Consider the following 14,858-nt stretch of genomic DNA (forward strand, 5'->3'; position numbering starts at 1 on the left):
TAAAGCTTTTCTCATTAAAGCACTTTAGAGCTGACTAGGCAATACTTTGTACAATATGGATCAGAACCATTGCTGAGCATTGACGTTTCCCAATTGATATGACCTACTTGAGTCTTCAAAACTGAAACAAGAAAATAGTATTTAGAAAAGTGTTTATTAATAAATACAACAATTATCCTCGTAACCTCAGCAACTATGATTTCTTTCGATAGTTTATGCGTATAGTATTTTACTTCCCTTAAATGTAACGAAATCAAAAGTTCACGCGCGTTTCAAGATTTCTGCAGCTTCTTCACCTCCTCTTGTAAATTACCTGGGGTGAAGACACCCTTCTCTGTAATTATTCCTGTGATCAAGTCAGCAGGAGTTACATCGAACGCCGGGTTCCAACATGTGATGCCTTTGAATTAGAATAAAATTATTATCATCTCCTGGACTAGAAAAAAGGGGATTTGCCAAACCTGGTGCTGCTATCCGATGCTCACCCACATGGGTCATCTCCCGATCTGGTCGTTCCTCAATAATTATATGGTCACCACTTTGAATAGCCAAATCGATTGAAGTAAGCGGAGCCGCTACATAAAATGGAACGCTATGATGACGGGCAACAACAGCGATTTGGTAAGTGCCGATTTTATTGGCCGTATCGCCATTGGCGGCAACCTGAAAAATCGGAAGTAATTCAAGTAAGTGCGTTCGGAAGCGAAACCTTAGCACCAAATTATAAACAAAATAGCCTCATATAACGCCGACAAGAATGTAAAGTGCGAAACACAAAGCGTAGCTCGTATTCGACTAGAAGTCTTTGAGCTGAGAATTTCCCGACCCTCTCGTTTTATTACTTTATTGTTTTCCAGTAAATATTATGTACTCAGTGGATAATTTTTGAAAAATATAATCTTGTTATGCAATAAAAGTGATAATTCGTTTATTACCCTATCGGCACCGACAACAACGGCGGTAATTCGCTTTGAACGTAGAAGAGCTGCCACCATGCTGTCTAGTATTAACGTTGCCGGAAGTTTATCATGAACTAATTCGAAAGCAGTTAATCGAGCACCCTGATTATATGGTCGTGTCTCCGTACAGTAAACATGCTCTATTTTAATTATATACAGTAGTAGAATAATAAAATTACTAATAAGGTGGAGCTTTAGATAAGATTGCGTTCATGTATGCTCACCAAGCCTTTTCAAGTCATGAAGTTTTCGGACTACTCCTAATGCGGTGCCGTACCTGGAAGGGAAAAAAATAATGTCAGGTCAACTAAGTAAACCATCTTTCTTAGCACTACTACCTTATAGAGTAAATAATATATACAGTGGTGGAAATTCACATAAACTTAGTAACATTTTTGATTTAATTGTAATAATGTTTGCACTCGGGCCACTCAGGATGATCTATTAGGCTTCGAACAACGCCTAATTCCATTATGCCATTACAAATAAATTAAACGAAAAGGAATCGCGAGAGGTTAATTTTTCTCGTTTGGAATCCTAAAACAAAGTAAAGGTGAATCATTGAGGACGAAAACATTTAGCCGACTCCCTCCATATTCCATCAAAGATTCATCGATGAGTGAAGATCTAGTAGCTCTCCCTTCTTGGTCGGTTGGTCTATTAGGTCTTTCCCTATGGCCTTATTCCATTATGTCGTTACAATTGTTACATTTCCGAATATGTTACGTGCAAGGATTCCCACAAATTCTCTGTGAGGCATAGATCTGGGCTGCATGCCGGCCACTCAAAAATTTGTATTTTTTTTCTGTGAAGAACGCTTTTACCCAAAGCCAGTAGAACTGATCGATAATTTGAAATCCTTTTTTTTCAACTTGAGAGGTCTAGAACGCGATGATATACCGTCACCTGTATCATTCATCATCATTTTTCGTTCAAAAGCACGGTCGGCTCACCTGGATCGATTGCGCCATTTTGCTCCGTAATACGTTTGATCAGGATGAAGTCGAAAGGCTGTCAGAGTAATCTTGGCTAGTGAGTTTTCATCGGCGCGTATACTGCAAAAAAATTGTTCTAGAAGATCTTAGCTTAGAGACGTACATCATTCATTCCTACGTAATACAGATCACGCAAGGAAAGCAAAAAGGAAACTTTTCCTTTTAATAGTTTTACTCAATTTTAATATTGCAATTACAACAGTAAAGCAATGATGCATCGAATTGAAAGAGTATTGGGTCATATCGGGTCATTCGTTCCCAGGTTCCTATAATTCCTTCCGAAAATCATTTTTTAAGGAAATATGCTGTTTATGGACCTGGAATTCGAGCAAATACTACAGATATTCAACCAGGTTAAGGTTTACCAATCGGAGACGCATATAGGTCGGCGTGGGATATTATACAACAATCATTTCCGGATCGAGAGGCAAGTGCATTTGAGGTTCTTATCCTGCTGAAAGGCAAACGGTTGTTATAAGCCTAAGGTAGAGTTTTGTAACAAATTCAAGCACAACACATTAAACTATACTTCCTTTTAATGTTTTAGTCAATAAATATAAATCTACTAGCTCTGGTTGCTTCGGAATCCGAAGCTAACTGACCCGCACCACCATACTTAACCGTACGAAAACATAAGATTTTACAATTTCGGGTTTCTACTATTCATATTTCCTGTTGAAATTTATCTAAGTAGGTTGAAATTTGCAGATAGTCACAATGCCCGCGAACTCGAGACCTGTAATATGAGGTGATTTCTCTTAAGACCCCTGATGACACTATAATAAAATCATCCGCATACTTAAAAACTCCCACACGTCAGCTAGACTTATTAAGTGGCACTACTTATACAAGTTGAGTAGAATAGTGCTAAAAGAACATCCTTTTCAGAACCTTAATGTGGAATAGCGCGTCGATGCCATCACTGTTCGCAGAGAATTGTTTCAGCTACCCCCAGATCTTCCCAAGAAGATTGCATTCTCTCATTACTTATCTGCACCCCATGTTTCTAGGGCGACCCACTCGATGGCGACAGCATGTAGTTTGCGTCCATTCTTAAAACTTAAGTTCTTCGTTCAAGTTTTTACCAGGCTAAAGTGTCCTGATAAGACGGCATAGACAGGTGTTAACAAAAGCTTGGAGCCTTCGAGCGTTAGTGGCGGCCAGGTTTCACATGCTGTTCCCGTATAGCACCACGTCGAGATCGTTGACACGTAACAACTTCCATTTAATGTTGAACTATTTGCATATTTTGGACAAAACAGCGAAGGCGGCAATGACCAGGCAAACTGTAAACCTAGGTTTTGTTAATGTTTATCCCGACTGTGCCTCCTTCTCCAGATCTAGAGCCATTTGATCACGATCAATGACACGGGGAGGAAGCAAGCAGATGTTATAAGCGCACAGTGTTCGAAATTGCCAAAATCTTGGATTTTATGTAAGATACTCAGCTACCATAATAGTATACAAAATTGTCCACTCAAACTGTATGGTCATATATTTTTTACTGCAATCCATTTAGCTTACTGGAACCTTGAATGTCAGTTTTTTGTCAACGCCAATTTTATTATTGTTTCTGCTCCATGAGGTGCACTTCGGAATCTAAAGTGCTGTGTTAATATTGTTTAAATTAAAAATATAATGGAAAACATAGCCCGAGATATATAAAATTAAGTTAATTAGCCCAACTTTATGTACATCGAATTATAAACAATATTTTTTTTTGAGAAAATTCACTATATCATTGTGTTTTCGATTGTGAGGAAAAATGAAAATATGTTGTCATCTACATTTTCCACTACCTAGGGTGGGATGTCTAAATAGAATTAGTACCGTTATTTGCCTTCCAGTCGCTTCATTCTGTCGAAAGTCATATTTTAAGCTGGGTGATATTGTTGGGTTTTCTCGGGAAAATCAGGAAGTGAAGTATAGAATAGCTATTTGCGAGACTTGTAGTGTGCTTAACAATAACATCTGTCTATTGAGCCGGATTTTATCCACAACCGGACGGTCATGGTATTGCTCATAGATTTCGTCATTGTGTAGGCTACGGAATCGTCCATCCTCATGTAGGGGGCCAAAAATGCTTCGGAGAATTCTTCTCTCGAACGCGGCCAAGAGTTCGCAGTTTTTCTTGCTAAGAACCCAAGTTTCCGATGAATATATGAGGACTGGCAAGATCATAGTCAAAAAAGAAGATATTAAGGTAAAATAGAAGATGCAAGTTGGACCTACTTGAAAGGGAATAGATCAAGCTGTGCAGCGATTGCTTCTAATGTCGACGTTTCTAAGTCATCATCATCATCAACGGCGCCACAACCAGTATCCGGTCTAGGCCTCCCTTAATAAGGATCTCCAGGCATCCCGATTTTGCGCTGAGGTCCACCAATTCGATATCCCTAAAAGCTGTCTGGCGTCCTGGCCTACGTCATCGTTCCCTCAGGCTGGATCAGCCTCGTCTTCTTTTTCTACCATAGATATTGCCCTTATAGACTTTTCGGCCGGGATCATCCTCATCCATACGGATTAAGTGACTCGCCAGCCGTAGCCTATTGGGCTGGATTTTATCCACAACCTGGCGGTATTGCTCATCGATTTCGTCATTATATAGGCTACGGAATCGTCCATCCTCATGTAGAGGGCCAAAAATTCTTCGGAGGATTCTTCTCTCGAACGCGGCCAAGAGTTCGCAATTCTTCTTGCTAAGAACCCAAGCCTCCGAGGAATACATGAAGACAGGCAAGATCATTGTCTTGTAGAGTAAGAGCTGTGACCTTATGGGGAGACGTTTCGAGCGGAACAGTTTTTGTAAGCTGAAATAGGTTGTGTTGGCTGCCAACAACTATGCGCGGTTTCTAAGTCATCAGTGGCTGAAATAGCGAGAAGATTCAGCATTGCCCGTGATAAATCAGTGGCTTTCCCGAGTAGTCGAAAAAACTGCAATGGAAGACGGCAGGCTAGTCAAAGGGAAGACCGACTGATTGTGCGAAAATTTCAAAAGACTCGAACTTCAACCTCTCAGTGGATTTTGGATGACGCCAAATACCATGATGCAATACGCAGCCGTTTGTATGAAAACGGGTTAAGATACAGGAGATCAGTTCAAAGGGCGAAATTAACAGAAGCGATGCGGCAGCGGCGATTTTTATAGGTCCCCATACGTGCAAATGGTGGGTGAAAAAATTTATTCACCGAATATAGTCATGTATCAAATGAAAGGTCTTGATTAGTACTTTTCGAAGCCTTAGTTTTGAGATTTATTACAAAGGCGAGGAGTGGAAGGGGTGGAAAATGATGATTTCTTTAACGGACCCATTCTCAGAAACTACCTAACCGAAAAATTTAGAAAAAATTCACGAAGCTGCCTCTATATGGTGACCAGGCCTCAACATACTCTCCATATCGATATCCATTCAAATTAAGTTAAGAATAGTATATTACCATATTTTTGAGTAAAACCCCCCTTAAGAGTTATAGAAGTTGGTAGTAGTATAAAATATAATATGAAGCATATTATCCCCATTTATCAAAATCCTACTATTAGTAACAAAGTTACAATAGATCAAAGTTGACTTTACCCTGTAAATTTACTGCAACTGAATATCAATATCACACTAAAGTGGGTAGTCAGACATGCTAAATGCATATACATAACGGGCTACGTACAAATGGGATAGTTCTACACTTAAATATACTCACAGAAGCAAACAAAACCTTCCATACCTGAAGCGCCTAGCTTCCGGTTTCCAGGCATGTTATTTCTTTGTAGGTCACCTTTAGCCACGAATATGGTCTAGAAGCGGCAACTGAGGTGCAAATTGTTTGAAGAAGAAAGGGTGAACACTTGTCTGATGTCTGTATAGTTAAAAGATAAGTAAGTAATACAAAGGGTCTTTGTGTCATATATCAACAATCTGCAGCTTCTGCATACAGAATATGCCTTCGTGCAGAATGTCGCACTTTGCCATACATCCATAGCTAGCATGAATTATTTAAATTCACTGGACCTAGATCTACTGCTTTGGCCCGGCAATTCTCCGCACTTAAACCCGATAAACCATTGTTGGATTTATCTGAAAACCAAAGTGTATAAATTTCAAAGAAAACATTAAGGATACATGGTTGATTTAAAAGAAATGATTAGAAATTGCACTCGCACTACCTAATCACATGAGACTTGGTATTAAAACTTGGGGCAAGGTTACAAACTATTAAATGTAAGATGTTGGGTTTCAACAATATTACACAAACATGTCAGTTTCAGTTTCTAATTTCACAGGTTATATTGATAAGCATTTACCAAAATATATGTTTATTACAAGATTTAAATAAAAATATCAAAAGTGGCTTCAAAGATGATAATAAATATCGATGCAAAAGTTATTTTAAGAAACTATCCAGGACGACCACCCTTGACATATAACGAAGACGATATTTGCTTAAAAAGAAAACTGACTAACGAACTTTCCACTGAGCAAGGGTGTAATACTTCTTTGCTTCTACGTGGAGCTGCCGTTTCAGCAAAAAAGGCAAGAGATAGAGAGACCGAAAATGTCGCAAAGAAAAATCCAGTCACCTTAAACGAAAACAAAACTACATCCAAGGATCCTACTCCAATTTCTGCAGGCGAAGCTCCAGCGTTTGTCTTGAGAATTCACTCAGCAAAAGGCAGTACAACAGCATTCGATATTTAAATAAAAAATAAAATTGCGACATATATCAAAGCCACGATAGGTGGAATGCAGACCTGATGGAATAAAAGTGACTGAAACCGCCGCCCAGGTGTCTTGACAGAATTTGATGCACCAAGAATCACTACTTTGCAAAGAGAGACTTTTAACCAACTTGCAAGCATAAAGAATGTTCAATTAATCGTAAGCGTAGGCTTCGATGGATCAAGTGGGCATAATATGTACAAGCAACCATTTAATGTAAGTGGGCCGAACTTAATTGACCATTCATTATTTGTCACAGCTCTTATATCACTTAAGTTAGTAGATCCTTTGGGAAGAGTTTTAGGGATTATTCAAGCGAATCAGTCCTCAAGATTTTGTAGACCGCTGAATTGAATTTGTTAATTAAACTAACTTTCTGCCAATCATGCAACTGCTAAAGAATTTTTGTCAATAAGGGATGTAAATTCGGAAATATTTAAACCATAATACGTTGCAATATGGACTAAGCCAACTTCATTTCTGGGTACGATTCCATGAGTTTGTCTTAAAGATTTCTTACCGGATTGGCTCAATAAATAACAAATAAGAGACAAAAGGCATAAAGAGGAAATGATGCTCCCCAAAAAAAGTATCCAGGACAGATTGCAGGAAATGGGGCTCCATCAAATCCAAACCAATGGCTGCGGAAACACAAACGACGGGAATACAGCAAGGAGGGCATTTTCAGATATAAAGTTATTTACGTCTATGCTACAGTTTGATGTAAATGTACTACAAAACTTTCATACAATCCTAATCCCCATTTCATGTAAATATGAGGCAAAAACACTTATATTTCAAGACTTTTCCAAAAGGAATTTTGTCCCGATCTTTTCTCAGTGCAAAAGAGACGCTGGTACGTCTTGATATAACAACGAATGAAATCGGCCTTTGTATGATATAATTAAAAACGATAAGCAGGTTATGATGCAAGCTAGAAAAAAGGCGAAACCTAGGCAAAATATTGGTAGTGGTGGATATAATTTTGAAAATGTTGACAAATTTACATTAACAAAATAAAAAAATTCAGAAACAAAAATCGTTGCCGTTTTCACATTACTTCATTTTATTTTCCGTACTACTTGTCCCCTTCTTAGCGGATTTTTTCTGTTTTCCGTTTCCTGCAAGTCATTTCCTACAATTGATCTAACAATGAGTCATAAGTGCTGTGGCTAGCTGTTCGGTATTCGACAATAAATTAAAGGCCTGTAAGCATCGGCTGGATGGAACGTGTCTGGACGCTCCGGCTAGTATTCGCCTTACCTACCCTACAAAGAACTTTATCTACTCCGACTGCCAAAGCAGAAAAATCGTGCTTAGGAATATATACGAAAACATCACTTAGCACAATAGCAACTTAAGAGGATATATCTCCACTTTTTTTATTTGCTTAAAATACGCTAAAACGGCCCTAGATTCATAATCAATAACCTTCTTGGATAAAAATTAGTTTCTCAAGAGTAACGTCTAAGAATAAAGCTGCATTCAATCCGATAAACACTCATTTTTCAATATGACAGAAAAACTCGACGAAGCATTACAGGAACCAGAGAAGAGCTAGAAGAGCAAAATATCGCCGCGGAAGGTCAACTGTATGATGCTGAAATAGCAGAGTGAAGTTGAAAAAATTGTATAAACCTATCGAAGAGCTTTCATCCCATCGGGGTGAAAATTTGACTTCACCTTTTTCATTTCATTATCTAGTGAAGTACACACGATTTTAACAATTGAAGTGGCGTTCCATAACTGGTGTTCTTTGTGATCGATGTATCAACAAACGTCTCAAATCTAAAATTTACCGCAATGTCGTCCGTCCTGTTCCTCTCTATGGTTCTGAGTGTTGGCCGATTATAAAAGACAATGAACGGCGTCTTGCGATAATGGAGACAAAGGCACGTGACACGTTTTGATATGGGGTTGCACCGATCGTGGAAAAATTGCGAGAGATGTCTTAGACGGTATGGTCACGTAATTCGCGCTAACGACAATTCACTTGCCAAGATTGGTCTGAACATCGTAGTCGATGGTAAGCGACCGAATGCCCTCCTAAACAACGGTGCTTTGATACGTTGGATGGGGATTTAAAAGCCACCCAGAGCAGGCGTTTGATAGAGCCAAATGCCGAAACCGATCACGATGCGCCAACCCCGCTTGTGAACGGGACAAAGGCTGAAGAAAAACAAAAAGAGAGAATTTTATTTAAATATCAATATTTTTCGTCGACAAGGCGAATTTGTTTTCTAAGCCTAAAATTTTATTCGTATACTATATACTTCACTAGCTAAACTTATGAAATTCATGAAAAAAAATTGTTATGGTTCCAGATGGTTCAATGGAGTTCTTCATAAAAATGTTTGGTTTATATGGTATTACAGCCGTAGTTTTGTAAAAAAAATAAAAATAAAAAGCAGGACCTATGAATAGTTGACTATAAATGAGAAGCTGTACCCTCCCATTCTCGAATAGACATAGCAAAACAAGGAGGGCTTCAAAACTGCGCAACAAGGATGGATTTTATGTAATCAGCAATAGTAAAGGATGTGTGTGTATCTGCAATGGATTGAAGCTTGCGGCCGAATAAGAGCACAGTCCGGATGGCCAAAGTGGTTAGAGCGCTGGACTGGCGCAGTGGAAGGTCGCGGTTCAAATCTCACGGGCGACAGAGGGATTTGTTATCTTGACTGGATGTCGGACATCAGTCGACTCAGCTGTATATCAGGGTAATAATCTTGGGCGAGCGCATTGCTGACGACATTGCCTCCTCCAGGGAACTTTAATCCTGTAGTGTGCGGTTACGGTATTGAATGAAGTGCTCTAACACACTTCAAGGCCGTCTCTTCATCTAACAATCATGAAAACAACACGATGAAAATTTATAATAAAACCACCTCATTGATAAACAAGCTTCCTCCAAACTACAATTTTTAGTTTTCAATGTAAATATATATTTCGGGAGCAACTTACCTCCTTCATCAGTGCAAAACTACTTAGTTTGGAGAAAGCTACCCCTTGTCTATCAATTTTAGGCTAGACTACAAATAGCAGAGGAAAATTTAATCTCTTAGAAATGGTAACCACCCCATCTTCAGATAAAAACCATAACAAGGCACAGCCAGTTACATACCCCTAAAATCGCCAGCATCTGTCTGATAACCCAGTTAAGAATTTATTGAATACACCACAACTCCTAGATACATATAAACTTCTAGATCGCCTGGTGCAATCAAACATCACTATCAACTCCACAGACGATTTAGAAAACAGATATCTTCTGCCTAGATTCAGGAACCATAAGGTATACGCCTGTGTGCGGCTTTTTCTTGCGTACTTTCACGAATAAAAACCAACTTTAAGAGGATCATCCCGAATATATGTGCAAAGTGATTTTTTGATATTCGGAGTCGTTCGGAAATTACAGTGTTAAACAGGTAAAATGTCACACACTTCAGGTTTATGTCGATCGCCGTTATAAAGCGCGTATTTATAGGTCCGAATGACGTTGGAATGACTGTGTTTCTTCAAGAAACCTAAGGTTTATGGACTAGGTATAGCAACTAACATTAGTTAAGATTTTATGGTTAAGAATCGCATTCTACTTTTTAAATGGATTTTCCTCGAAACTATGAAACGGAATTTTTGGAAATTTTCACTACTTATTCAGAACATATTTCTACGGTCCGCAAACTAGGATAATTGCGATTCATTTGGTAGTTTTTTTTATTAATTAAAGGAGCCTTGAAATACAGCAACATTTACAAAAAAAAATTTAACAAGGCACCAAAAATTTGGTTTTTAATATTTTTCAAATAGTCCTAATTTAAGCTAAGTCCTTGAGGGTTTAACGTGAGCACCTGTCTGGAAGATTTAATTCCACGGTCTTCTTAGGACACGGATTGATTTTGTGACCACAATCAGAGCCCCGCTGAGACTGCCAACAACGGTACCAGTCTATACCAAGTGCATGGCTTAGCATTCATACTGGTGGATGCAAGAATTACCTAAATCTCTACCGAACTAAGGAGTACGGCACCCGTGTTGAAACGCAACACCACGCCGATTCCCGAAGGTCTCTTCTCGATTGAGCACAATCACAATGAACTCCCACTACGGGGGTCAACCGCAAATAACCGAGCTGTACTCACATACAACGGGAGTTCACGCGAAGTATGAGAGTCCAGGGGCTATCCCGGTTCCCATGGTACCAGTATACCCCTGGTAAGGTTTCGTGACCAAATTGCCACTTCAGATGAGTCCCCGTGCAGACTCGGGTCTGATCGCCTTGATTAGGCCTTTGGAGCATTCGCCTACTGCATCACGGCCGGCAAGCCAAAGTGAGTACAGCGTCTCCCGATGCCACCACTATGGAGGTTCTCCTCGGCCACTTGGCTTTGGTTTGGCCGACAGGGTTGCCGCCCCGTCTTTCTCATCGCCACCTCTGAACACCGCCCGATTGGAACAAGGAAAAGCTGCGACCACAGCCCGAGCTGTAAAAGTGCCACCGGCGGACCTTGCCCCTTCCTCGAATTCGAGGCCCTACCTAACGGCCTTGCACGCTGGTGTGTCTGCAATTTTTACAGAAATCTACTACCTTCCCGGTGATATTTGGATATTCTTTTTTCACCCAAATTGTGCGTCAAATCTTGTGTGTCGTCAGCGGCGACGAAAGCACGAACTATGTGTGACTGTCCGGTCGTCGGCATCATATAATTTCACAGCAAATTCACTGCAGCCAGTTCGGCGATACAAACTCATGAAACCAGATAACTTCGACGACGTCACCGCAAGGATCCGGAGCCGCCGTCAAGGATCAATGGCACGTCTAGGAGCTCCAACCTCCCCTCAACCGCCTTTTGGCGAAGTTGAAGCGTGTAACCTAGTTACCTAACCTAACAGATAATTAGGTTAATAATAATAATAATTCAATGTTGTTTTTTTTGTTAAAAAAGTAATTTAGGTAATTAGTGTTTAATTATAAATAGAACGATATAATCGCAATTGTTTTCAGTAGCTTTGTACTGATGAAGGGGGAAAGTTGCTCCCGAGATATATGAATATACACTATAAAGTAAAATTGTAGTTTGGAGTAAGCTACTGGTCTATCAATTTTAAACTTAGCTACAAATAAAAGACAATATCTAACCTCTTAGACACGCTATTAAGTTATTTAACCGTTCAGTGCAACTTTGATGATATTGGAAGACATATCAAGACTAAATTTCATTTACATATACATATAACTACCTAAATATGTCTGACTGTGTGTTCTTTTGATACCCCATATGTCCACATTCTATGAAAAAAATGTTGCACCCTCGATTCACATGTAAAGGGATCAACAGATCACATCCTCTCACCAATTTTCGTTGTAATCCGTCCATTCGTTTCCGAATACATCAAGTGGGACAGACATCGAATCGATTCTAACAAGGTTTGATTTCTTAAAAATAAAACTTAAAAAGGCTCAGATGTACCATTCCCACCAAATGAGACCAGATCTAAATTAATATAAAATCTAAGAATTTTTAAATCTCAACAAGATAAGCCCAACCGACGTGGTTTGCCTATTATCTCTACACTAGACTAATAAGCGGATGGTACACAACAAACAGAGGCTTGCGTAAACATAAAGACAAATGAAATTATCTACAAATCACGACATAATGTAATGGCGTTCCGACTCTCAGCAGTTCATAAAATACAGACTACAAATTCGTTCAATGTAACGTTTGTGAACATATGGGACAGTCTTTTCAGGCATAAAGTTTGATGCTTTTTCACAGAGCGAAAAGTTTCCATATTGCTGCATCTGAACGCCAGATTGGTGTAGTTTTTACACATCTCACGAGTTTATTGACTATTCTATCGCATTATATTGACGTTTATGACACATTTGCATGTAACACGACGATTTTCACGACTTTGCCAAAGAAATTATTAAACTAAACTAAAGCGTATCTGACAACAAATTTATAGTTACCCTGCTGTCGCCAATGATCCTGTATTGCAGTGTGTCAGCACTCGTACAGTGCCTTCACCTGATGGAAGATTCGTCAAGATCGCCTCTGCCCCCGCCGCGCCGATGGCCATATTATCCGAAATATCTTTCTGCAGCATTGCCTCGGTTGCATTCAAAAACCTGAAGGACAATTCAACAAAACAAATCACGTTTGGCACAAGACACGTGTAGTCATTAATTCACACTGCATTCAAGGTGATGTTACCTCGATTTCATCTCGTCCACGGTGCAGTTCTCATCTTTGGTCAGCTCATTAGCCAACGCAAGTAATTCGTCAGCGGCAATCTTCATGTTCACAGCTGTTGGCCGGGCTGACACCAAATAATTGAGTTTGCCTTCGATCTCTTGCCGCAATGTTTTCTTCGAGTCATACTTTTCAGGGTAGATCTCCACGGCCAAAGAAAGACATCCCACAATGGCTATAGCGGGCGCTCCGCGAACCTGCAAGCAGATGCCAATCAAGCAGTTATTTTCGGAATCGTCAATGGAAACGTCCCAGTGCAGTGGAAAAGTGGATCAATATCAAAGTGGATGCAGACAAAAGTTAGGGGGCAAAGTGTTATTATCAGAAAACAGAAAGCAAAAACAAACATGTCAGAAAGATTAAAAGTAGACAGTCATGTTCACCTGCATCTTGTTGATGACCTTCCAACCATCTTCGACGCCCTTCACTGGCAGGTACTTCGACTGAACGGGCAGCAACAGCTGATCCAGGATCTCAAGCTTTCCAAGTTCATACTTTATTGACTGAAGACTCATTTTGGCAAATGTTCCGACCAGTAAGTGACAACCACATCCGCGTACACGTTACGCTCGTCTGCTGTTACATAAATTGTCTCCGTCCCCGGATCACTGAAGCACTGTAACGAGATTACGGCGTTGATAAGAGAACTGTGATACAGACCGCGACACTGAATTGCGATCTCCCGCTGACCACGCTTAGCAATGGGAAAACAGTAGCAGCAGATAAAACGCTGAACCAGACGCACAGGCCAGGCACCTCGACCGAATGAACTTCCCGTGATTTCGCTGACTTCAGCACGAGAAGACTAGAAGTCGACTACCAGCCAAGGCCGTCCCACCCCTTCAGAGGACCAGAAGGCGAAGATCTTATCGCGAAACCATTCCGCCGCGCGCCCGTAGCAAGCGAACATGATGAAGTAGTGCTTGCGTTGCATCAGGACCGAAACACATCCAAGAGTGGACGCCAGAAAATGAACGGCAATTAATTGCAAACGGTATGCTGGCGTCGCACTGCAATCAACATTTTTCCGCCAGCACTTTACACCAATCCGAGCTGTAAATTACCAAATTACAAGATGCAATTGCCGTGCGGGGTCCCCGGCGGAATTTGGGCTTGTGCCGGATAGTGGCGGGCGGCAGTCATGCTCACCGGCCCCCGTTTCTCGAAGTCGGGAGCAAACACCTCCGTACACGTTTATTTCGAGTGATAAGAGGTCGCGCCGACGCGATATTTTTAGCTTGTTGGACATGTTTCGTCGTCAGGTGAGAAGTCGGGTGACGTTCAATGCGACATTACAACTCACCCAGGGAGTGATCGCTTTCAATTTGAACGTAAATGCTCCTAGGTTTTCCTCAGAGTTAGTGGCCAGGGTCCACTTGATCCGCAGATGTGGATAATAGAAAATATCGCACCAAAAACAGCAACGACAAGACAGCAACACCAGACACTACAGCTGTACCGGCAAAGTTGATTACACGAAACTTGACAGCTGTCATCAGCACAAGTGCAAAGAGGAAGTGCAACAATCACTGAACTGAGTGACAAGTCTTGCTAACTTTGATAGTTGATCATAGGTGGCGCGGTAGTAGATGAGTTTCAAAACAGTCGGGGAATCCCCCAAGTTATCTTCAAAACTTACATAGATAAATTTTCACTTTAAACAGACTTATTCGTCTACAAATACGAAAGTGGTCCAATAATTTTTATTTTCTATTGATATAAAAGTCTTCTAAGTAAAACAATTTTATTTTGATATTGAAAAGTTTATTTTATCTTTCTGTACTCAGACTCACGTGGAACAGTATCTTTATTTAATGGCTAGTACGCACCGCGATTCTTTGTGTGTGACTCTTTGTCGCGCGGCTGCATCTAGGATTCATCTTTTGCATCCGCGACGCTACGCAATATCTTAATTTTTTTGTGCTACGTTTT

At 40.3% G+C, this 14,858-nt stretch overlaps 1 protein-coding gene across 3 annotated transcripts; it reads right to left on the minus strand.

The window, feature by feature from the left end:
- Positions 1-135: 135 nt before the first annotated feature.
- Positions 136-14,431, minus strand: LOC119651858 (methylthioribose-1-phosphate isomerase). Of its 3 annotated transcripts, none has more exons than XM_038055664.1 (8): positions 14,339-14,431; positions 13,310-13,542; positions 12,888-13,123; positions 12,644-12,802; positions 1,184-1,236; positions 936-1,099; positions 462-663; positions 136-400 (listed from the first exon to the last, which is right to left on the minus strand). In XM_038055664.1, the coding sequence occupies exons 2-8, from the start codon at positions 13,439-13,441 to the stop codon at positions 273-275; spliced, it is 1,074 nt and encodes a 357-aa protein (XP_037911592.1). In that variant the 5' UTR covers positions 13,442-13,542; positions 14,339-14,431; the 3' UTR covers positions 136-272. The 3 variants fall into 3 exon arrangements, with proteins under 3 accessions (XP_037911592.1, XP_037911590.1, XP_037911591.1); XM_038055662.1 differs by having other exon boundaries at positions 14,230-14,421; XM_038055663.1 differs by lacking the exon at positions 14,339-14,431 and having other exon boundaries at positions 13,310-14,090.
- Positions 14,432-14,858: the final 427 nt, after the last annotated feature.

Source organism: Hermetia illucens, chromosome 3 (assembly GCF_905115235.1).
Source record: "Hermetia illucens chromosome 3, iHerIll2.2.curated.20191125, whole genome shotgun sequence".
Taxonomy (NCBI): Eukaryota; Metazoa; Arthropoda; class Insecta; order Diptera; family Stratiomyidae; genus Hermetia; species Hermetia illucens.